Below are 24,268 nucleotides of genomic sequence, written 5' to 3' on the forward strand. Positions count from 1 at the left end.
GGAAGAAGATACACATGCCCAATGTCACTATTCTATTTAACACATTACTAGAGGTTTTAGCCAGTGCAATAAGGCAATAAATTAAATAAATAAATATCATATGCTTGAAAAGGAAGAGATAACTTTTCACTATTCTCTACATAGTTGGAATTAAAAAAGTTTAAATATATAGATAAACTATTAGAATAAATAAATAAATTTAGCAATGGTGCTGGCTTCAAGACCAACATACAAAAGTCAATTGTAGAGATCTCTCTCCCTCTCTTTATAAATATACATATATATATATATATATACACATATATATACTGGAAATAAACTATTAGAAAATGAAATTTTACCATTTAAAATAGAATATCAAAGACCTAGAAAAAATCTTTTTTTTTTTAGAAATATAGTACTTTTTAATGTGGACCATTTTTAAAGTCTTTATTGAATTTGTTACAATATTGCTTTTGTTTTATGCTTTGTTTTTTTGGCCATGACGCATGTGGGATCCTAGCTCCCCAACCAGGGATTGAACCCCTTGCATTGGAAGGTGAAGTCTTAACCACGGGACCACCAGGGAAGTCCTGAAAAAATCTTAAAAAGATATGAGTTCGCTACACTTAAAAAGTATAAAACATTATTAATTGAAATTATACACATTTAAATAAATGGAGAGATATACCATTTTCATGGACTGGAAGAGTCAACCCTATATAGTGCTATCTTAGTCTCCTGGTCCTCCTGTTATAAAGTGCTACAATGGAAATTTATTGTCTCACAGTTCTGGAAGCTTAATATCCAAAATCAAGTTATCAGTGGAGCCATTCTCTCTCTGAAATCTGTATGGGAGAATCTTTCCTCGCCTCTAACAGCTTCCGGTGTTTATCACCAATCCTTGATTCTCCTCAGCTTGAAGCTACAGCACTTTAATTTCTGCTGCAGTTGTCACCTGGTGTTCTTCCCCCACGTGTCTGTCTCTACATCTCCTTTTCATATAAGGACAACAGTTATATTGGATTAAGGGCCAACTCTACTCCAATATGACCCCTTCTTAAATAATTATATCTGCAATAACCCTATTTCCAAATAAGCTCATATCTGAGGGTTAGGACTTCAACATATCTTTTTTGGGGACACATCCAACACAGTGAATAACAAATGCCAATTCTCCAAAACAGGCCTATAGCTTTAGTGTAATCCTAAACAAAATCCTAACTGGTTTTAAAATGCATACAGATATGCAAAGGATCAAGAAGAGTCAAGACAGTCTTGAAAACATAATGGGATGAAGGACTTTTTCTGCTAGATATCAACATTCAGTGGATCTTCCCAGGTGGCTCAAGTGGTAAAGAATCCGCCTGCCAATGCAGGAGATGCAAGAGAGTCGGGTTCGATCCCTGGGTTGGGACGATGGCCTGGAGTAGGAAATAGCCACCTAGTCCAGTATTCTTGCCTAGAAAATTCCACGGACAGAGGAGCCTGGTGAGCTATAGTCCATGGGGCTGCAAAGAGTTGGACATAACGGAGCACATAGATCAAGATTTGTTATATAGTCATTATAGAAATTAAGACAGAGTTGTATTTCTACAAAAAAGACAAAAAGAATAGATTACATAGTCTTCAAATAAGCTAACACATTTATAGACAACTTATATATGTAAAGGTGATGATAAAGAACAGTGGGGGAAAGGACAGACCTTTAAAAAATAGTACTTAATCAGTTTAATATTCACATCAAAAAAATGAAACCTGACTTATCTTACACTCATACACAAAACTCAGCTGGAGATGGACTGTACATCTAATGAGGAAGGCAAATTAATGATAATTCTATAAATTAATCAGAACCTTTGGTAGGAAAAAATTTTTTTGACAGGATACAAGAAACACTTAAATGTCTTATATATATATATATATATATATCAAAGTGAAGTGAAAGTCGCTTAGTTGTGTCTGACTCTTTGTGACCCCATGGACTATACAGTCCATGTAATTCTTCAGGCTAGAATACTGGAGTGGGTAGCCTTTCCCTTCTCCAGGGGATCTTCCCAACCCAGGGATCAAACCCAAGTCTCCCACATTGCAGGTGGATTCTTTACCAGCTGAGGCACAAGGGAAGCCCATGTTCATCAAAGGACACCAATAATAAAGTGCAAAGTCTGGCAACGGAGTGGGAGAAGATAGTTGCAACACATGTATTCAACAAGGAACTCATATCCATAAGAAAATAGCAGACAATCCAATACAAAAATGAGTAAGACACTTGAACAGGCAATTCATAAAAGAGGCTATCCAGATATCAAAAAACAGGAAAATGGGTTCAGTCTCATTAGAAACCTAGGAAATCCAAATTAAAATTACAGTAAGATACGACTATACCCCACCAGAATGTTTAAAATTTAAAAGGTGTACAGTAGGGACAGGGAAGTCTAGCATGTTGCAGTCCGTGGGGTTGCAAAGAGTCAGAGATGACTTGGTGACTGAACATCAACAGTAACAGTAGTAATTATCTGCAGGGATGTGGGGCAACTGAAATTCTTATAAATGGCTGGTGGGAGTACAAATCGAAACCACCATTTTCTAAAGTTGTTTGAGGACCTCCCAATGCAGGGTGTCCAGGGTCAATGGAAAGTAGATCTTGAATGTCACAGCTTAAGATGCTTCATGTCCCATTTAGAAGATCTTGCACATCTTAAGGAAGATCCCATGTGGTACAACTAATATATGTGTTCAACTCTTTGTGACCCCACATACTGTAGCCCACCAAGACCTAGGGCAACCAAATAAATAAATATCTTAAATAATAAATTTGAAACTATTTGCTTAACTTTCATATAAACAAAACAAGCAATTTCACTGCTATGTATAAACCTAGCATATGTGTCACAAGAGGAAAGAATGTTCACAGCAGTATTATTTCTAATAGCCAGAAATTGGAAATAACTCAAATGTCCATCACTAGCAGATAAATTGTATCACATTCATAAAATGGAATATTATACAGCAGTCAAAATGAATAAATGACAGCCTCACAAATCATAGCTGCATCTCCAAAACAATGTTGAATGCAAATGTACTAAATCTTGACTTTGAACAAATTCATTAATCTCTTCATTTACAGCTCCCAGAGAAACATTTGTACCATTGGAGTTGTAGTCAGGAATAAGTGGAAAGAGTCATACCAAGTGTTTACCAAACACTTGGCTTAATAAATATTAGTTATTACTTATTCAACTTCTCTTAGGAGGTCACCTTTCCGGAAATAAGAATGGTGCAGAGCACTTACAGTACCATCTTAGGCCCCTTAGATTCTTCCCCCAAATCCCTTCCTCTAGCTTCTCACTATTGGATCTCTGTCTCTTTAAGAAGTCAACCATATATGAGGAGAGAGAATGCTGGGAAATCAGCTCAGCTCAGATCTGGAGCATGATGGGAAAGGGCGAAGGGGGCGGGGCGGTAACCGAGGCTGCGCACGCGCAGTTGTATGGTTGTTGCGTTGCGATGCATCGTGTAGAAGAATTCCAGTAAGAGAAAGTAATCATTGTCCCGGCGTGGGGCCCCCAGGTTCTGTCCCCGCTTCCCGGAGCGACGAGGGCTTCTCAGGAGCGACGAGGGCAGCAGACGGTGAGCGCGGTCGACCCCAGCAGGAGGGGCCGTATGGGGCGGGGCTGCGGCCGCGCCACGTGACGAGGCGGGCGCAGGGCGGAAGAAGCGCAGTCTGGCTGGGTGGCTGAAACGTTGGGGTTTCGCCGCAGAGATGGGCTGACAGGCATATGCGGGTCGCGTTCCCTCCATCAGATACAGCGTTGCCGTGTTTGTACCCACTGACAGGCGTGGGAGTTAATGGTGGGGGACGAGATTTGGGGAGCGAATAAGACATGAGCGCTCATAGACTGTTAGAACTGTGGCAAGTGGGCACATAAGTTCTCATCTCTCGCACTGGCTTTTAAGCCTGGCGTTGACCATTTCCATGCCTGGCTTGACTGGGTCAAGACAACTTTGCAGAGTTTTCGTTTGCTTTAGGTGTACTACGTCCAATTTAGTATGTTGACTCCTAGGAGAAGGGAAATCTGCTGAATAACTAATCTTGTTTACGAGAAGACGATTGGGCAATGGAGCTCAGAGGGGCTCCTTCCTGGGCATGGACCCCATGAGACCCTGAAAGGTGCAGGTGGACCACTTTAAGGGTATACCAGTTCATTTGGTGGCATCTTGAGCTTAGAGCTTGTCTTAAGGCCAGAGATGGGGTCCCTATGGAGACCTCCAGTGAAGGCTGAGTTAGAGGTGGGGGTGGGGAGCTTGGTGTGCCCCACTTTGAGACATATAAGCTGGAGGTATGCTTCAAGTACTAATTCTCATGGTCTCAGAAACTGTATTTCTAGGTCCTTTCTTCCAAGAGCGTGGTAACTTCCTCTCCCGTCTTGGTCTTCTAGTCTCAATCCCACGGTAACTTTCAACGTACAAAAAATCAAGAGTGTTTGTCTTTAAGATATCAGGGAAGTGGGAACTATTGTTCTAAGACACTTTTTTTTAAAATGTGAAGGCAGCTACTGAAGGAGAAGGCAGGAAGGAGTATAGTCATGGCCTCAGAAGAGTTGTTTTTTCAAATGCTTAGCCCTAAAATCTTGCGCTCAACACAGAGCTTTTGATACAGATACACATGAAGGAGGAAAAAAACAAGAATAAGCTTGAGTACCAATCCTTTATGTTGTGTTTTAGGAATCCAGCTATCTACCACCAAGAAGAAATCTATTTAGACTGAGAAATCCCTTTACGTAAAAAATTAGGATGAAAGAACCTTTGGATGGTGAATGTGGCAAAGCACTGGCACCACAGCAAGCCCTTCTGGACAAAATTAAAGAAGAACCTGACAATGCTCAAGTAAGCATTTCAGCTTTAATTAAAAAAATTTTTTTTAAAATTTCTTTTCTTGTATCTGTTGAATTCAAATTTTTAGTTAAGTTTCTGACTTGTAACCCAAATTGATTTTTTCCCCACATTAGATGGGTAAATTACCTCTTATGTTCCTTGAATGAAAAAAGATCTTGATAACTCTTTCTTTTTGTGGGAGGAAAGTAATGTGTATTACCCTTTTCCCATTATTTGGTACCTTTACAAAGAATTCTCATGTATCTGATAGTAGTTTTCTTTTATTCTGTAAGTATTTGTGGTCTACTCTATGCTAGGCTTTGGAAATCCAGCAGTGAGCAAGGTCAGTTTAATCTCTTCCCTCATAGAGCTTGCCAGTTAGTAGAGGAAATGGACATTACACAAGTAATTGATCACGTTTATATCAGATGTATATCAGATGTATTCAGTTCAGTTCAGTTCAGTAAATATATATAATTACAAACTATGTCAAATGCTGTGGAAAAAAGGCCTAAAATGGGAGATCTGGCTTAGTTCTGATTGGCAGGTGCAGGCTGGAGGAGGATTTGTAAGCTGGATTTTGCAGAATGAATTGACTAGGCAAAGGCATGGAGGATAGTGTTCCAGACAGAGTGATCTGTGTATAGGAAAGCTCTCATCTGGGAAGATGCATGGTTCTTGTGAAGAACTGCAAGACCAGTGGGCCTGGGACATAAAAACTGAAAATGGTGATGACGGTGATAATGGTGATCATAATGACAATACTAATAGTGGTATTGATATATCAATATGTAGAGTATATCATAATAACATGACATTATAAATAGTAACTTGTTAAAACTTACATGTGCTTAGACAGTGATGAGCACCACTCTTACAACCTTATCATTAGCCCCATTTTTGAGATGAGGAAACCAAAGTACATAGAGATCAAGGAGTTTACCACAGATCATAGCTCCTAAATGGCAAAAACTGAATTCAAATCCAGGTATCAGACTTGAGAGCCTGTGCTATCCTGCTTCTAGGATGAGGCACTGTAAGTAATTTGAGGCCAGATTATGCAGGACTTTGTTACAAATTTTGGTCTTATGTTGGTCTTATCATGAGAACCTTGTGAAGCCATTGTAGGGTATTACTTGGTAGAATAAGATAAACATGTTTGGAAAGATCATATGGCTACCCTTTAGGGACCCAGATTAGAAATCTGTGGACGTCAATGTAGAGAGACCAGCTAGTTGTTTTGGCAAAAAGTGATGTTTTTTTGTCTTGGACAATTCCTTTGCCATATACTCCAGTTACTGGCTTTATTGCAGAAGCAAACCAATAATACTGAAAATATAAATAATAATGATTTTATTTCTCATATTATCTCAAAGGCAGTATCATTCCAGGACAGGATGTCAAATAGTTTGTCTGTTCATCAACTCCACGCCTTCCTAAAGGGCTGTGCTGTGAAGGGTTCGGAGGGAGTGTCTGCAGGATGTGGGGTGGGGAATGGTGGTATCTATGACACTTATTTTCCCTCCAGATAGTAATTCTTCTTCCTTTGCCAGAAGTAACCGTTTGTTTGCCACGTTTTGTGGATTCTACCTTTTAAGAGTTTTTCACTCTTCCTTTTCCTCTCTTCATTATTTCTCATCTGGACTTTTATAACATTGAGTTTCCTGTTAAACATCATCTCTTCAGTCACATTCATGAAAATCTTGTATAGTGATACCATGGTACTCTTTCTCTCTCTCTCTTTTTTTTTTTTTTTGAGTAACAAGAGCCAAGTTTTTAATTAAATCATTTCTTCTATTAGAAGTACCCCTCAATGACATCCTTTGCTTGAGACTCTCTGCTGTAGTCCATAACCACCACACAACTGCAACTATCTGTTTTACAGGGTTTTTTCCCCTCTCTTGTCAGTTTTACAGAGGCCTGCCCTTTCTTCTGTTTTTTTGTTATCGTTGTCCTTAATTAGGTTGATTTGTCATTCATTACAAGGGCCTTCACCAACTTGAGATAAGCTCATCAGAGTTAGATGCAAACACAAAAAGATGGGTTTGGCACGTGTCTAAGGCTTTGGTAGCTTTGAAACCCCCTGTGCTGGGCCATCCTGGGTAAGGGTGGTCTTGAGCACCTCTTGTAAAGCGGCTTTAATGTCCATTACACCTCCAGCAGCAATGCCTTCCCCCACCGAGGTGCGGTGGGTTACAGCCGTGGTGCCATGGCAGTGGTGGAGCCGAAGCTTGAATGCTCCTCAACCTCTGCCTCCCATGTGACTCACAGCGGCAGGGAAAGAGCCCTAAGGCACTCTTTACAAGTTTGATGACATGGTTCTCTTTAAAGACCTTGTCTCCTCATGTGGGATAAAACATAAACTTTTTCATGTTATATCCAAACTATCCACATTTAGACCTTTGTTTCCCTCTTCACTACCATCACTCATCCTTCCCGCCTTTTCTAATCTAGGATCCTGCAAACTGTTTGCATTTCACAAAAAGGTATATTCTGTTAATTTTTGTTTCCTTGCCTTTGCACATGCCATTTCTTCTGCCTTTGTATCCTAAACTAGGTAGCTTGGCAGAAAGTTCCTCCTCTTTTAAGATACGGTTTAACTGTCTTGTCACTTAGAATTAGCCACTCTCTCTCTCTTTATTCTTTACATTGTGTGTAGTGCTTTCATTTTTATGAATTTTGTTTTCAGAGTCTGGTCTTACTTGACCTCAGTTGCTTGCACAATGACTGCATGTGCTCAATAATTAAAAGAGCCTGTGTTTCACAGACGAGGAAACAGCATGAAGGAGTAAGTGACTTCATCAAGGTCTCATGGCAAAGCTGGCATACAAACCCAGTTTTTAAGATTCCAGATCCAATATTTCTTTCATTGTACTTTGCCTGTAGTCGAAAAATTTAAGAAATATTGAACTATGAATTAATTGAGTATTCTTTCTGAATATAAAAATTGTGGTAAAGAAAATCCCACTGACAGCTTGCAATGTAAATTTATGTGGATGGGGGCTTCTTCAGTTCTCTTTGGTTTATAGTAATGCTTGAAGGTGAATGGGCTATGATTTTTCATGATTGAGTGTCGGCTATGATGGAAAAGCCAATTGAACAAATAGTGTGTGCTCCTTTTCATGTTTGCATATTGTAAATATTTGAATACTGGAAAATAGTAGAGAAGAAGTTGAAAAAGTTGGCTATTTCCTCATGTACCAGGGGTCTGCTCTGGATACTAAAGCTATATGAATTGTCACTCAGTGATTCAGTGAGCTTTTATTCCTGCTTATATGACCTATAGCACTTGTTGAACACTGTTGAAAGCAGTTTATACATGACACTCACAAATCCTGTGAGTTAAGTATGTTATTATTCCCATTTCACACACAAGGATACAGACACACAGATAAAACGTAACACAACCTAGTACATCGATGAGCTAGCATTTGAACCCAAGTGGTCTGGTTCAAGAGCCCAAACCCTTAACCAGGATGCTAAGCTGTGTGAGTTATTTTGTTTTCAGAGGCGCTACAGAGATGAAAAGATAGGGCCGCTGCTCTCAAGTGAATTGATGGCATGAGGGGGAGTAAAGGTATGGAAATGGGAGAGTTATTATTTGTGGTGACTGTGCCCTGCCAAAGGTATGCTGATTGTGTCTTGCCCATTCTCATTTAAACTCTACAAACATAGGAGGGAAGTATCCTTACCCCATTTTAAAAAGGAGGAAACTGAAGGAAGGACAGGTTAGGTAACTTACCAAACTCAATGGAAGCATCAGAGTTAGAGTAGGAACTTAGCTTGGACTGACTTCAAACGTGTTCTTTCTGTTGCTTTGTGCTCCCTCTGTACAGATACAGAATCTGTGCAGATAATCTGTACAGATACAGAATCAGAATATGATATAATTACCATAATTTTAAATATTGTGTAAGGTGCATGGGGAACATAGGAAAAGGATACCTTATGTCTGTCTAGGGAGAAGAGGAAGGTTTCACAGGGCGGGTAGTGCTTGAGTTACAGCAGTTGATTAAAACCTTCAGACAGAGAAGAGAGCATGTGCCAAATCATTGAGGGGTGAGAGAATGTGATATATTCAGTGGTTGGGTATTTCAACAGTAAAGTGGGAGAAGAGAATAAATTTTAGATATTTAGATAGAATTGATCCGACTTAAAGATAGTATATGAGGTATGAGGGTCAAGGAGGATCCAGGAAAACTCAGAGGTTTCTGGCTTCAGTAAGTTCAGTTTGTGATGATACTATTTACTGAGGGGCTAGGAACAGGATTTAAGGGGAAAGAATGAGTGTAGTTGGAGATCTGTTGTGTTCAAGGGGCTCATGGGGGCATTCAAGTGATAATTTTGCCCTCGGAGGCGCCTGCATGTATTTAGAGATTAGAGAGTTATCTGTATGTAGGTATTGTGTTGCCAGTTAAAAACAATGTTCAGTTACATTTGCCTATCAAATGAACAATGAATATTTTTTTCATGTAAGTATTGGTGGAGCTAGTGGTAAAGAACCTGCTTGCCAATATAGGTAGATGTAAGAGATGTAGGTTTGGTCCCTGGGTTGGGAAGATCCCCTGGAGAAGGGCATGGCAGCCCACTCCAGTATTCTTGCCTGGAAGACCCCCTGGACAAAGGAGCCTGGTGGGCCATAGTCCATAGGGTTGCAAAGAGTCGGACACGACTGAAGTGACTTAGCATGCATGTTGCATGCAGTATTTGGGACTTATACTAAAAAATTATTTGTTGTTTATTTGAAATTTAAAATTAACTGGTTGTTTTATATTTTTATTTGCTCTATTTGGTCACCCTATATAGGTGATTGTTGAAGACATGAAAGTGGATGAGATTGTTCAGGGAACAAAAATAGAAAAAAGAGTAGAGCTCAGGATAGAGCGCTGGGAACTGGATTAATTTAATGCTTCAAAATGGCTTCAAGTAATCTCCCAAGCAGCAGCCTTGTTATTACCTGGGAACCTATTAGAAATGTATGTTCTTGGTGGTTCATGCTCCAGACCTGCTGAATAAGAAATTTTGAGGCTGAAACCCAAAAATCTATGTCTTAACAAGATTTTAAGGGTTTCCAATGCCACTGAATTTGGGACCATTGACTTTGTTGTTGCTTAGTTGCTAAGTTGAGTCCAACTCTTTTGTGACCCCATGGACTGTAGCCCACCAAACTTCTCTGTCCGTGGGATTTCCCAAGCAAGAATACTGGAGTGGGTTGCCATTTCCTTCTCCAGAGGATCTTCCCGACCTAGCGATTGAACCTGTGTCTCCTGCATTGGCAGGCAGATTCTTTACCACTGAACCACCTGGGGAGCCCACCTTTTACTTGGGATGAGTATAAGATTAACGAAGGATACTAAGAAATAGTAATGATGAATTGAAATAACATAATCAGAAGGCAACCAATAGAATTATTGGTGATGTCAGATGTTTTTGAGAGACCAAGAAAGATAAAACCTAAAATTGTTTATTGAATTATGCAATTTGAGATAATTGGTTATCTTTCAGTTGAAGCAACAGCTTGATTGCATTGTGTTCAGGAGGGAATCAAAGTGAAGAAGTAGAGAAAGAATGGGATACTTTTTCTGTTAAGTTTGGTTGAAAAGGGAGAGAGAAGAGAGGTCAGTAGTTCCCTATGGAATAGGTTCCTTATAAGCTGAAGGGAAGAAACCAACATGGAAGTTGTAAAAGGAACAAAGGCAGGAATGACTGAGACTCCTTGAGGGTCATGATATTTGGTACCCATGCCAAACTCTTGCTGAACTCTGTAACGTAAAATTGCTGAATAGTTGCTGAGTTGCCGAAAGGAAAGAACAGTGCTAAGAACTGGACTATTTCCAGACTAAGGAAACCATACCTTTCTCTAGAAACAGATGAGGTGTGCTTGATAACCCAATCAAATGTACAGAACAGATTTATCCTCCAATCCAAATTCTTAGTCAACAGCTTGTGTAAGCCTGCTTGAACTTCCTTCTTTGCCCCGTAAAATCTCCTATGCATTCTCCTCCACTGGGACGCTATTCTGGCTTCCTCCAGAATCTGTGATCCCTGAATTGCAGTTCTAAGAACCCATATAGACTACCTTTTTGCCTCTTTACAGTTCATGCCGCTTTCATTGACAAGGTGGAGAGAGGCTTAGGATATACAAAGAAAGTATGAAGTGCTGTAAGAAGGGGGAGGGAAAGGGACTCCGAAAACAGGCATGGTTTCAGCCATGGCTGAGGAGGTTGCCTTTTCCTGTGAGGTTCAAGGACAGTTTGCCAGCCCGTGTGTAGGCATGGTGGAGGAGGCAGTCAGGATGCTGAGGGAATTCTTACTTAGCTGCCTCTATTTTCTTGGTGAAATAGAAGCATTACTGAGTCAGAAATATATGGGGTTTGGACTTATGAGTGATGGAGGTGTGGAACAGTTACTTTGTCAAGTAAGAGAAACTGACTAGGGAAATGTAGCAGGCATATTAGAAAAATATTAAGAGATTGAGTTGATGATAGACGATCTTTTATTGAGTCTTAAGTGTTCTTTTTGGTTAAGTTGAAGGCAGTCTATATATGTACTTTTAACTTCTCCTTTTTCACAAGTGCCAGTAAATGAATATTGTTATTTAAGTATAGTGTTTAAGAATGTCCACTTTGAATTGCCAGGTGGTTCAGTGGTAAAAGACTCCAGTATTCTTGCCTGGAAAATTCCGTGGACAGAGGAGCCTGGTGGGCTACAGCCTATGGGGTTGCAAAGAGTTGGACACGACTGAGTGACTGAGCACACACACACACTTTGAATTGAATGAATTTGGACTCACTCATTCAACAAATATTTATTCAGTGTTATAATTATGAAAATAATAATAAGAGCTAGCATTTTGTTGATGAGTCATATTTAACTTTTGGCTAATTGTAAGGCATCATGCTATGTACTTTATTTGTTTTAAATCATATGTCCCATAAATTCACTCCAGTGAGTTAGGTAATACTGTCTTTTTAGATAAGGAAATTGGAACTGAAAAAGATTAAATAACTTATTCCTAAATACTGGGATTGCTAGCGTTGTCATTCCTGCAGCGCACCCTTTCCTTCTCTCCCTTTCTTGGAGCTGGGGGTTGTGGACAGCGTCTTGTATCCCAGCCAGTTGCTTGAGTGGCCTGGCAGGGGAGTGGGCCACGAGCATGTGGAGGGCACTGTGGACTGAAGAGAGACACACAGCATGGCTGAAAATCGAGAGCCTATTGGGGTTGTCAAGGCTGAGCCTGACCCAGTGGAGTATACCCTGTGGGAACGGCTTCCCCACCGCCTGCCCTGGAGGCCCAGTGACATTTATGTCCACAAGAAGACTGGCCTTATGGTCCAGCTGGCCTGCTGCCAGAAACTGCTAGGCCGAAGGGCAGGGATTCAGAATGCCTGCACTGAGATCTTCATCCACCACTTGGGCCTGCCTGTCACCCGTGTCATTCACATTGCCCTACAGCTGCAGGCTAGCAGCTTCAGGTCTTTGCACACGGCTGTCAGAACCTCCGCCTTGGAGCTTGTGGATGAGTGGGAACCAGGGACGGATACAGGAGAGCCGCTGCTCCAGATCTGCAACAACTCAGCCATCCATATCTGTGTCTTCAGGGTCACCCTCAAGAAATTGAAATGAGGCTGGCCCGCCTTAGCCACCCAGCCGCCTACAGCTAGACTCAGATGTGGCTCTTCTTGTATCGATTACTGTCATGGACCTTCTACTAGAGCCACGTAGGAAAAAGCCTGTCCCCTTGCAGCCCAGAGAACTGTGAACTGAGCAGGCAAATAGTGTCTTTTGTTGGGCCCAAGCAGTGGGTTTTCCTGAATCTTTGTGTTCTGTAACCATTGTCCTATACGATAAAAAGTTTCAAGTTGTGTCGGTGCCTGGCCACCCCACTGCAAAAAAAGAACCAGGATTGCACTTGTTTCTGTCTGTCAGAGCCCTTAGTCTTCTCCGTTGTGTAATGTTGACTGTGCTGGGTGTTGAATGTACAGAAGTGGAAAAACGGATAGGATCCCTGCCTGTAGTGGACATGGTCTTTCAGTCTAGTGTGGGAGGAAGAGGGATGTTAGACATTAAGCAGATTATCACCCAAATAAATATGAAGTGATGAATTATGACAAGTGCTGTGAGTGAAAGGAGATGGGAGAGCCTATACCAGGGAAACTTCACTTGGGGGCCAGGGTTGGAATTCATTATTGTAATTATGTTATATTGTATTTGTACATTTGTGAGGGAGAGAGCATGGGTTTTGAAACAGACCTAGGTTTGATTCCCATTTGTGCACTTGCTATTTTTGTGACCTTGTGCAAGTTGATGAACGTCTCTAAAGCTCACTTTTCTCATTCATAGAGAAGGTTCAGTAGGTCTTACGTTATAGGCAGTAGCTTGTTTGGTGCCATGGAAAGTGGTAAATTAATGCAGTGGTTTTTAATCTTTGGCATTTACTATTCCAGAGAAATGCCCGAGTAACTTTGGGAACTGATACATCAGTTATTTTGCTAAGTACAGGGAGATTAAAACAGTTACTGCTTATTATCACCATTGTTTCAAAAAAAGTAAGACTATTTTTAAAAAAGCTTTTTATTTTGAAATATGTAGGGCTATTTTAACATCTGTTCCCTCCCCCCAAATGTAGGATAGTTCATATCTCAGAATAAAGGGCAGTCTTTTCTAAGGGAGATTCGTGTATTTAAATTTTTTTCCATGATTATATATTATTTTAAAGCATTTTGAAGAATATATTAAAGATAAATCTGATTTAAGCTGTGATGATTTTGTATATAATGAGCAGATTGCATTGAAACACATATCTTTTCTGCCATTAACAGATATGACAGCTTGCAAATCTGTTGGATAAAATTACTAATGTGATCCAAACTCGAAATCACTCAGATTTAATTTCATTTATTGCTCCCTTATAAACACAGCCTAAAAAAAAGTAGTGCTCAGCATTGAAATATCTGTGTATAGCAAGATTAAATTAAAAAAATTTTTTTAATTGGAGGATAATTGCCTTACAATATTCTGTTGGTTTCTGCCATATAGCAACACAGGTATACGTATGTCCCCTCCCTCTCAAGATTACATGTGGTAAGTAAATATAAGTATCATAAAAGATTCTCCAGTTACAGGATCCTTTTTGTAAAGATTAAATCAGCCTAATAACTCGTAAATTTTGACTTTTGAAGTATTTGTGAAGGTGACTAGGATTATAAGGTAGAAGAGATAAATATGACGATTATTTTTTTTGTTTGAATTTCTGGTTTACTCAGGTACTAACACTATACTGTTTCTCTGTCTCTTCTTTTTCTTTAAGGAATATATACATGCTTCAAAGCCCAAAGCTCAGGAAAGTGAACTGAAAATCAGTGCTGTGTTTTCAGTCAGTGATAGTCCTCTTGGTAAGAAGCAGAACTGTAAGTTAGTTACGATCCGTATCTGTTCTATTCTGACTAGTAGAATGGATGGAAAGTACCTCCTCGTGTAAGTCTGTTTTCTTCCTTTAGACAAGGCAGTGCTTTTCAGACTGGCTGGTTGGTCTTGACCACAATTGTAAAAAGTGGAATATGATTACAGTTGATCCTTGAACACATGGATTTGAATGGGTGCAGGTCAACTTATTTGGGTGATTTTTTTCAATAAATACAGTACCAGTATTTTCATTTTATAGATCTGTAAATTAAGTATGGGGAGATTTTTATGTTCAGTTGGAAATCGCAATATGTGAAATCAAAAGAATTAGAGTTTGAGTCCTGATTCTATCCAAAGTTTCAGCTGCCTGCCCTTGGATGAGTCATTTGTCTGTTCTTTTGGTTTTGAGGCAGACATAGCAGGACATGGATTTTCGACTGCATGGGGTTGGCACCCCCGCCCCTGAATTGCTCATGGGTCAACTGTATATCAGAGTGTGATGCATATAGTAAGGAAACATATTATTTCATAAAACTGTTGTTTCAGCTATTTAATTTTGTATGCCTATTCACATACATACAAATCTGCGTATGTGTCTCCTGGGTTGTAATGTGAAATGTGGTTCTTTCTGTGTGTCATGGTTAAATAAATTGGAAATCACCTGTTCTGGAGTGGTTCATTGTCTCAATATTGGATTTCCAGACTGAGGGAATTTGTCCTAAAAAATAGAGAATGTATATATGTTCATGTTGATATGAAAATTTTTTTTTTCTGTTTGTTTCTTTTTCTTATTTTGTTTTTATAGCCCAACAGTTGACCCCAGGCTTTCAGCTTTCTCTTGCATCATCTGGCCCAAATGTATCACTTCCTTCAGTTCCAGCTGTAGCTCTTCAGGTTTTTTGCTCTGGTTGTAAAAAAATGCTTTATAAAGGTCAAACTGCATTTCATAAGACAGGATCTACTCAGCTCTTTTGCTCCACAAGGTGCATCATCGGACATTCTTCGTCTGTCTGCCTACTACCTCCTCCCAAGAAAACCTGTGCAAACTGCTCAAAGTATGAGTTTCTTAATTATATCTTTTTATTTTTTTAGTGTATTTAGTTCAAACATACTATCACTACTATAAATTTCTTTAGCACATTTCTTTGGAAATATTTTTTAGCTAATTGAGAAATTTGCAAATTCTAAAGTTTATAAAGTTAAATAAGTGACTTGATGTAAAAAAGGATTGCCTAACCCAGTTTTCCTATGTCTTTCAATTTAAATTTTACTAGAAAGAAAGAAACTCTTTGAGAGATTGCAGGATCACTCATATATTGTATGTCTGTTGTAATTGTAGACAACCATTTAAAATTATTTGTTATCTTGAAAGTTACTGAAGTATAGAATGAAATAATATCACCCTTATAATGGTATTTGAAAGTTATTTAATTCTTTAGAAGGTAATTGGCCACAAAAGTAATGCATTTATTCCTGAGAAGTCCTTGTGAGCTTTTGTTGGAGGTCACTGTTGCCTTGTAATAACGCGTAGATGCAGAGAGAGGAAGAAGTAGCAACAGAGTCCTATAAATTTCTTTCTTGGGAATTACTTGGTGGTCCAGTGGTTAGGACTCTGCACTTCCAGTGCGGGGGGCATGGGTTTGGTCCCTGGTTGGGGAACTAGGTAAGATCCTGCGTGCTAGGCACGGTGTGGGCAGAAAAATAAAAAATAATAAAGTTAATAATAATCATAAACTTATCTCAGTAAGTTTGAAGAATTTGGCATGTTTTGCCTATTTGTGAGGTACTGTAATTCTAGGAATATAGTGAGTTGTGGAGTAGTCACTAATGTGGAGCAAGAAACAAGCGTGGTTTTAGATTATATTAATAGCTCTATCACTTACTAGCTGTATGACCTTGGGCTAGATATTTAACTTTTCTCAGCCTCAGTTTCTTCATGAGTAAGTAATATCTACTTCCTCAGGTTTTAGTGAGAAAGTGTTAGCACAGGACCTAGCACATAGCAAATGCTTAATAAGTGGGATCCTATTATTTTAAATAATAAATTTGATATTATGTATAGTTAACATATAATTTGTGACCTCTATTTTGTCTTTGGAGACATAACGATAGTTTCTTTATCTGATTGGTTGTGTTGACCTTAGGTATCTAAAAGTAGATCCTATTAAAATGGAAATCCCCAACTAAAAGGAAAGAGAAATTTTAAAATACTTTACTTAAATATTCAGATTTACTTTTATTACAAAATGCCCAATACCTTACTTTAACTTTTTTGTGTCATTCTCATGAAACTGATCTGGAATAATAAATTCTCCTCTGTCTCCCAGTTTGTTCAAGGTCGTGTCCATTGAGTTGGTGATGCTATCTAACCATCCCATACCATTTCAGTCTCTGCTGCCCCCTTTTCTTTCTGCCTCAGTCTTTCCCAGTATCAGGGTCTTTTCCAGTGAGTTGGTTCTTTGTATCAGGTGGCCAAAGTATTGGAGCTTTAGCTTCAGCAGTGATCCTTCCAATGAATATTCAGGGTTGATTTCCTTTAGGATTGACTGGTTTGATCTTGCAGTCCAAGGGACTCTCAAGAGTCTTCTCCTGCACCGTAGTTCGAAAGCATGAATTCTTTGGTGCTCAGCTTTCTTTATGGTCCAACTCTCACATCCATACATAACTACGGGGAAAACCAAATTTAGTTTTCTGATTTTAGGTGTTCAGCTTCAATATATCAAATATCAAGAGGAAATTAATTAAATTTTACTGTATTTTTTGACCAAGTCACATGGTACATGGGATCTTAGTTCCACCCGAAGATTGAACCCATGCCCTCTGCAGTAGAAATGTGGAGTCTTTACCACTGGACCGAGGAAGCCCAAATTAATTAAATTGGAAAGAATAGAACATGACTTATACATCCAAATACATATTATTTTCTTAAAAATAGTCACTCTTGTCATTGGCTTTTTACCACAGTACTGTTGTTGAGAAAAATTTTTTGTCTCCTGATCTGGCATTGCCTTCAGAGACTGTGAAACATTCCTTTAGGCTAAGTTAGGTGATAAATCTATCTTTTCAGCTAGGGTTTGATTTTTGCAAGTTGCCAGAAGTTACTTGATGTCTCCAACTGACTGTTCTAGATGATTAAATTGAGTCATACTGTTAAACATGATATCTGACTATAAAATTAAGAAGTTGTGCTTAGAGTTCTTATAAACTAAATGAGAAATTAGAAAAAGTGTTTGAGCCATGTTGTTGTTGGAAGAGGTATAGTTTTTCTAAGGTGAATGTTTAGGTGTAGCATATACATTTGGATGTGTAAGGTTTAGAATGCATTTATATTCATGTGCACAGATTTTCATTAAAAAGTCATTCTTATTGGTATATGTATGTATACATGGCACTTGTAGGTTTTCATTATTAAATGAAATTCTTAATTGCTTTGATTTTAGTAGAAGAATCACTTTTCAGTATTAGTATTTCATGTGCATGTAAGCATATCCACTTGGTCCTCAAGATTGACTATTTTTTTATTAAGGCTGAGTTATAGAAGATTAAAGTAGTGCTCTGTCGCCTTTGGAATTCTTTTGTAGTTTACCATAGAATAGTTAAGTGTGGTGAAGGTGTAGGATGGAAGGTAGAGTAGTGAAATGATGAGCTGCGTAGATGGTAGAATCAGCGCCTTGATTTACATTCTGGCTTCACTGCTTATCCAGCTGAATGACTTTGACAAGCTATTTAACCTTTCTGATGTGGTCTCCCAATAATACTTACCTTATAGAGTTTTTTGTGATCATTAGATTGGATAATTTGAGTCAAGAGAACAATATCTGGCACATAGTAATTACCCAGTACGTTATTATAGTACATAATATTATTGCCAGTATTATTCTTTACTATGTGGCCTGCACTAGTGTTTCTAATTAATGACTATTTCCTTCAGTTTTTTATACTTGTCAGAAGAATGGCAGTAACTTAGCCTCTGTTTTTACTGGCAGTGCTTATTGTAACAGTGAGCTCTCACAAAATAACTCTAGGAGTCTCATAGAACAACTCAGTTATTTCTGTTCTTTTTGTCTCATTCTTGTTTCCATCTGTCCTCTGATACCAAGCCTTAATAACCCTTGTTTGTCATTTGTTTCTTGGATCTCTTCAGTTACAGTGAAGTTTTCTATATCATGCTAATTTTTAATGCAAATCTTTGATAATTTGTTTCTCAAATCTTACATTTGAATAAAAAATTTTTTCATTCGTTGTTTCATTTATGCTTCTACTCTTGGCAGCTGCTGGCTCATAGGAGGACAAGTGTTTTGTGGTCTGGTTGTGGGATGGACACTTGTTCTTTTTGGCTCCAGTAGATGAAACTTGGTTGGAACTGGAAGCCTCAATGTTTTTTTCATGAGCATCTGGCTGGATATCTTTTAAATGTAATTCTCCCTCAACACGTCTATAAATTAAGTTTTATGAACTCCATTTTATACATGAGGAAATTGAGCCAGTAATTGCCTGTTGCCTCACTCATTGTCCCTCAGCTGAGAAGTAATAGAACTAATCATCAAACCCAGTTTTCCAGAAGCCTGTCGCAGGGCCAGCCATTTTCTGCTTATACAATAGCTGTCCTTAGTAAATGTAGTTATTTTAGCTCACAAAGAGGAAGAAATTACAATTAGGGAGAACACATTTCATTTTGCCTTTGTTATTTATTTTTAGAGACATTTTAAATCCAAAGGATGTGATCACAACCCAATTTGAAAATTCCTCTCCTAGCAAAGATTTCTGCAGCCAATCATGCCTTTCTTCTTATGAGCTGAAGAGAAAACCTGTTGTTACCATATATACCAATAGCATTTCAACTAAGTGCAGTATGTGTCAGAAGAATGCTGATGTAAGTTCTATTTCGTCTTTATTCAGATTCTGTTCACAGATCAGAGGTTTTCTACTGGCTCTGCTTACTTTGTATCTCTGTGTGTTTTTCTTTCCTAGATTCGATTTGAAGTTAAATATCAAAATGTGGTACATGGTCTTTGTAGCGATGCCTGTTTTTCAAAATTTCATTCTACCAACAACCTCACCATGAACTGTTGTGAGAACTGTGGGAGCTACTGCTACAGTAGCTCTGGTCCCTGCCAGTCCCAGAAGGTCTTTAGTTCCACAAGTATCACGGCATATAAGCAGGTACGAACGGCAGGCTCCTGTGCCCTGTCAGGCGCGCCCCTTTCCAGGTGGCGGCACAGGGACAAAGCGCAGAATAGAGTGAGCTCTGCCCATCAGTTGATCTTGTGTGTGATTTCCCCTCCAGAAAAATGGGATAGATTGTGAAACTTTAAGGGTTGATTTTGATAGTAAGATAAGATAGATGAACTAGATCATTCTTTAGGGTTTCCTTCATGGCCACGAATTCACAAACATAATTTCATGAGTGTGAAATATTTTGTGCTCTATTGATAGTGAAGAAAACCCCATATTATTGTGGATAAACTATGACCAAGAGTTAAAAAATGATACAATCAGCAAATATAAAACATATCTTTTTCATTTTAGAAAGTATGTATTTTAAATGTGTTTTGGAATTAATTATCATTATTTTGGCAACATTGCTTTATTAGGATGCTTTAGGTATTTTTTTTTTTTGGATTTTTCTGTTTTCCAACTGCCTTTTTTTTAACTTTAGCTAATTTTTATTTATTAGTTTTGTTACTAAATGTATTAATTTGTGTCAATTTAATCATTGCTGAATATTTATTTAAGAAATAAACTGAAAATTTATTTTTATTTATTTATGTTTTGGCTGTACCATGTGACATGTGGGATCTTAGTTCCCTGACCAAGGATTGAACCTGTGCCCCCTGCATTGGAAGCACAGAGTCTTACTCACTGGACTACCAGGGAAGTCCTAAAAAAAAGAAGTTATTATTTTCAAAAAACATGTAAATGATAATTAAATTTTTTTTTCAGTTAGGGAGTTTGGTTTAATTCCTCTGAGCAGTTAGTAATGGACATTCATCTTTATAAAGTATCCTTTTTCTAGGAACTTAGCCACTTTTGGCAGTCTGCTTACTATTTTTGCAAGAATAGAATCCATGTTATATGTGTATGTATGTGTATGTGTGTATAGTCCTCAGATCAGTTCCATTCCTGATTTTGTTACTGGTATTGTATTCTGTCCACTTCGTAAGTGGTGTTCCTCTTTTACCCAGAGGATTATGTAAAGAAACTTTGCAATTTATGTTTTCCTACCTTTTACTTCCCTGTGTAACTTATTAGTGAAAGATTTTACAGTGTGCCAGTGACAGTATAGGCTAGTGGCTAGGAGCCTGGACTTTGGATCCAGATGAAGTAAGTTCAGTCTCCTACTTTTCTGTTTTTTGGGTTTTTTTGGTTAAGTTAATTAAAGTTACAGTTTATTAATATAATTTTTTAAAGTATCTCACTATGTTATTGGAAGGATTTTACGGTACAGTGTACATAAAATTGCTTAGTATGGGGCCTGGCTCATGATGAGCACTCAGTAAGTAATAATATTTTTAATTTATATAAATGGTGGCCAGTATTAGTGTGTTTCTTAAAACGTGAATAAACTTATAGGCAAATTTTATTGTGAAACTCAGCTTGAAAAACAGGTAGTTCTGCAGAATCTCCTCATATACATTAAACATCTTTTTTGTCTCCTGCTAAAGAGTTTTACTAGTTAAGTGACCTTCAAGGTGGTAGACTGTCTCTTAGACTGATGTCCAAGTCTCTCCTGGGGGTGGTCCTTAGGTTTGTGGATTACTTGGTCTCTGATTATTTGTGATGAGAAAAGTATGTTATGACTAATTAATTCATTATTTTTAATGTATTTTGTTGCTAATATATTTGAATAGTTATTAATTTTTTTCAGTTTTTATTTTACAGACATACTTCAGGAATATTGTGAGTTTGGTTCTAGACCACTGCAATAAAGGAAGATTATATTAGCAATTCTTATATACATATATACACAAATATAATGTATATATATATATACACACATATATGTCATTTATATATATTTGGTTTAAAGAGGTATGTTTCAGGTCTCAGTGGGTCCTTTCAAAAAGTGAACAACTTATCCTTAAATAATTCCAAAATGTTATTTATAGAGTTTTCATCAGTTAAGAGTTTTAGAGGTATAATTGAGTTAATCCAGTTTCTGTAGCTAGGAAAGCAGCTTACTAGATAACTAACTTATTCAGAATGTGTCTTTTCCTCACCTTTAGAAAGAGAGTGTTTATAGGCATACCTCAGAGATATTACGTGTTCAGTTCCAGACCACCACAGTAAAGCAAATATTGCAATAAAGTGACACATGAATTTTTGATTTCCCAGTGCATATAAAAGTTTATTTACACTATACTGTGTAAATACTATGCCGTGTGCAGTGGAATTATGTCTTAAAAAATAATGTGCATACCTTAATTTAAACATACGCTATTGCTTAAAAATGCTAGCCATTCATTTGAGCCTTCGGAGAGTCATAATCTCTTTGCTAGAAGAAGGTCTTGCCTCGATGTTAATGGCTGCTGACTGCTCAGCATGGTGATTACTAAAGGTTGGGGTGGCTATGGCAGTTTCTTAAAATAAGACAGCAATGAAGTCTGCTGCATGGATTGACTCTTCCTTTCATAAACAGTTTCTCTCTAGCCATACAATGCTGTTTGATAGCGTTTGACCCACAGTAGAACTTCTTTCAAAATGGGGGTCAGTCCTATCAAACCCTGTCACTGCTTTATTAACTAAACTTACTTAATATTCTAAATCCTTTGTTGACATTTCAACAATCTTTGCAGCATCTTTACAGGAGTAGATTTCATCTCAAGGAATCACTTTTTTGTGTGCATTAAAGTTTTATGATGAGATAGCAGAAATTGAGTCACATCGTTGGGCTCCACTTCTAATTCTGGTTCTCTTGCTATTTCTACCAGTCTGCAGGGGCTTCTGCTCTGGCTCAGCGGTAAAGAATCGCCTGCAGTACAGGAGCCTCAGGAGACACGGGTTTGATCCCTGGGTTGGGAAGATCCCCTGGAGGAGGGCATGGCAACCCACTCCAGTATTGTTGCCTGGAGAATCCCATGCACCGTGGAGCCTGGTGGGCTACAGCCCATGGGGTTGCAAAGAGTCGGACATGACTGAAGCAACTTCACATGCACAGTTACTTTATTCACGGAAGTCTTAAATCTCTCAAAGTCATCCTTGAAAGTTGGAGTCAACTTCTTCTAGACTCCTGTTAATGTAGATATTTTGACCTTTTCCCATGAATCACTATCTAGAATGGTGAATCCTTTCCAGAAGGCTTTTCATTTACTTTGTCCAGATCTATGAGAAGAATCACTATCTATGGCAACAATAGCCTTATAAAATGTATTTCTTAAATAATGAAACTTGAAAGTCAGAATTACTCTTTGATCCATGGGCTGCAGAATGGATGATTTGTTAGCAGGCTTGTTTTCAGACAACATTAATCTCATTGTACATCTCTGTCAGAGCTCTTGTGTGACCGGTTGCATTGTCATTGAACAGTTGTATTTTGGAAGGAATCTTTTTTTCTGAGGAGTTGGTCTAAACAGTGGGCTTCGAATATTCAGTAAACTGCATTGTCAACAGATACACTGTCATTTAGGCTCTGTTGTTCCATTTACAGAGCACAGGCAGAGTAGAATTAGCCTTATTTTTAAGGGCCTTAGGATTTTTAGAATAATAAGTGAACATTGGCTTCCATTTCAAGTTACCAGCTGCATTAGCCCCTAACAAGAGAGTCAGCCTTTCCTTGAAGCTTTGAAACCACACATTGGCTTCTTTGTAGGATGAAAGTCCTAGATGGAATCTTCTTCCAATGGAAGGCTGTTTCATCTGTGTTGAAAATCTGTTGTTTAATGTAGCCATCTTTGTTAATGATCTTAGCTGGATCTTCTGAATAGCTCGTAGTTTCTGCATCAGCACGTGGTGCTTTGCATTGTACTTTGATGTTATAGAGATGATGTCTTTCCTTAAAACTCATGAACCAACCTCTGCCCGCATCAAACTTTTCTTTTGAAGTTTCCTCACCTGTCTTGGACTTCATCGAATTGAAGAGTGGTAGGGCCTTGCTTTGGGTTAGGCTTTGATTTAAGGGAACATTGTGGTTGCTTTGATCTTTTTAGACACTAAAACTTCCTCCATATCAGCAGTAAGACATTTTTGCTTTCTTAACATCTGTGTGTTCACTGGAGCAGCATGTTAATGTCCTTCAAGAACTTCTTCTTTGCATTCAGAACTTGGCTAACTGGCACAAGAGGCCTCACTTTGGGCCTGCCTCAGCTTTTTATGTCTTCCTCTCTAAGTTTAATCATTTCTAGCTTTTGATTTGAAGTGAAAGATATGTGACTCTTCCTTTCACTTGACTCTCTGAAGACCATTGTAGGGTATTAATTAGCCTAATTGCAGTATTGTTGTGTCTCAGAGGACAGGGAGGCTTGAGGAGAGGGAGAGTGACGGGAAACGAGCAGTCAGTGTAGCAGTCAGAGCACACAACATTTACCAGTTAAGCTTGTCTTAAATGGCTGTGGCTCATGGCAGCCCCAAAGTAGGTACAATGGTAACATTAAAGATCACTGATTACAGACAACCATAACAAAATAATGAAAAAGTTTGCAATATTGCGAGATTTACCAAAAATGTGTCACAGTGAGCAAAGGCTGTTGGGAAAATGGCACTGATAGACTTGCTTGACGCAGGATTGCCACAGAATCTTCAGTTTGTGAAAAATGCAGTATCCGCAAAGCATAATAAAGTGAAGCACAATGAAATGAAGTGCGCCTGTATTAGTAGATGAAAGAACTTATTTTTCCCACATCCCAGTTTTAGGAAAATCTATACTTGGTGTGGCTGCTATCATTGTCAAATACCATGCTCAGATACTTTAGCCAGAGGCTTTGGTTGTAGGTAGCTTTTCCTTTTTTCTTTCCTTACAGCATATGTATATATGTGTGCTTGTACTTGGTATTTAAATGTTATTTTATTT

General features: G+C 38.4%; 2 protein-coding genes and 1 pseudogene across 9 annotated transcripts in view; 2 read left to right on the forward strand and 1 right to left on the reverse strand.

Moving 5' to 3' along the window:
* Positions 1 to 3,433: 3,433 nt before the first annotated feature.
* ZMYM6 (zinc finger MYM-type containing 6) overlaps positions 3,434 to 24,268 on the forward strand; it is a 45,118-nt gene continuing 24,283 nt past the window's right edge. Inside the window, exons 1-6 of one of the 8 annotated variants that reach the window (XM_061412572.1) lie at positions 3,434 to 3,612; positions 4,708 to 4,869; positions 14,168 to 14,252; positions 15,068 to 15,317; positions 18,961 to 19,135; positions 19,234 to 19,425. In XM_061412572.1, the coding sequence (XP_061268556.1) occupies positions 4,777 to 4,869; positions 14,168 to 14,252; positions 15,068 to 15,317; positions 18,961 to 19,135; positions 19,234 to 19,425 (795 nt within the window). In that variant the 5' untranslated portion in view covers positions 3,434 to 3,612; positions 4,708 to 4,776. The other 7 variants (XM_061412573.1, XM_061412571.1, XM_061412578.1 and 4 more) reach the window with 7 other exon arrangements.
* Positions 6,655 to 10,854, reverse strand: LOC133245057 (small ribosomal subunit protein eS12-like; annotated as a pseudogene).
* On the forward strand, positions 6,676 to 14,161 carry LOC133244874 (ribonuclease P protein subunit p20-like). Its single transcript, XM_061412581.1, has one exon. It carries the CDS (start codon positions 12,052 to 12,054, stop codon positions 12,481 to 12,483), a length of 432 nt encoding a protein of 143 aa, XP_061268565.1. The 5' UTR covers positions 6,676 to 12,051; the 3' UTR covers positions 12,484 to 14,161.

The sequence above is a fragment of the Bos javanicus genome, chromosome 3, assembly GCF_032452875.1.
Source record: "Bos javanicus breed banteng chromosome 3, ARS-OSU_banteng_1.0, whole genome shotgun sequence".
Lineage (NCBI taxonomy): Eukaryota > Metazoa > Chordata > Mammalia > Artiodactyla > Bovidae > Bos > Bos javanicus.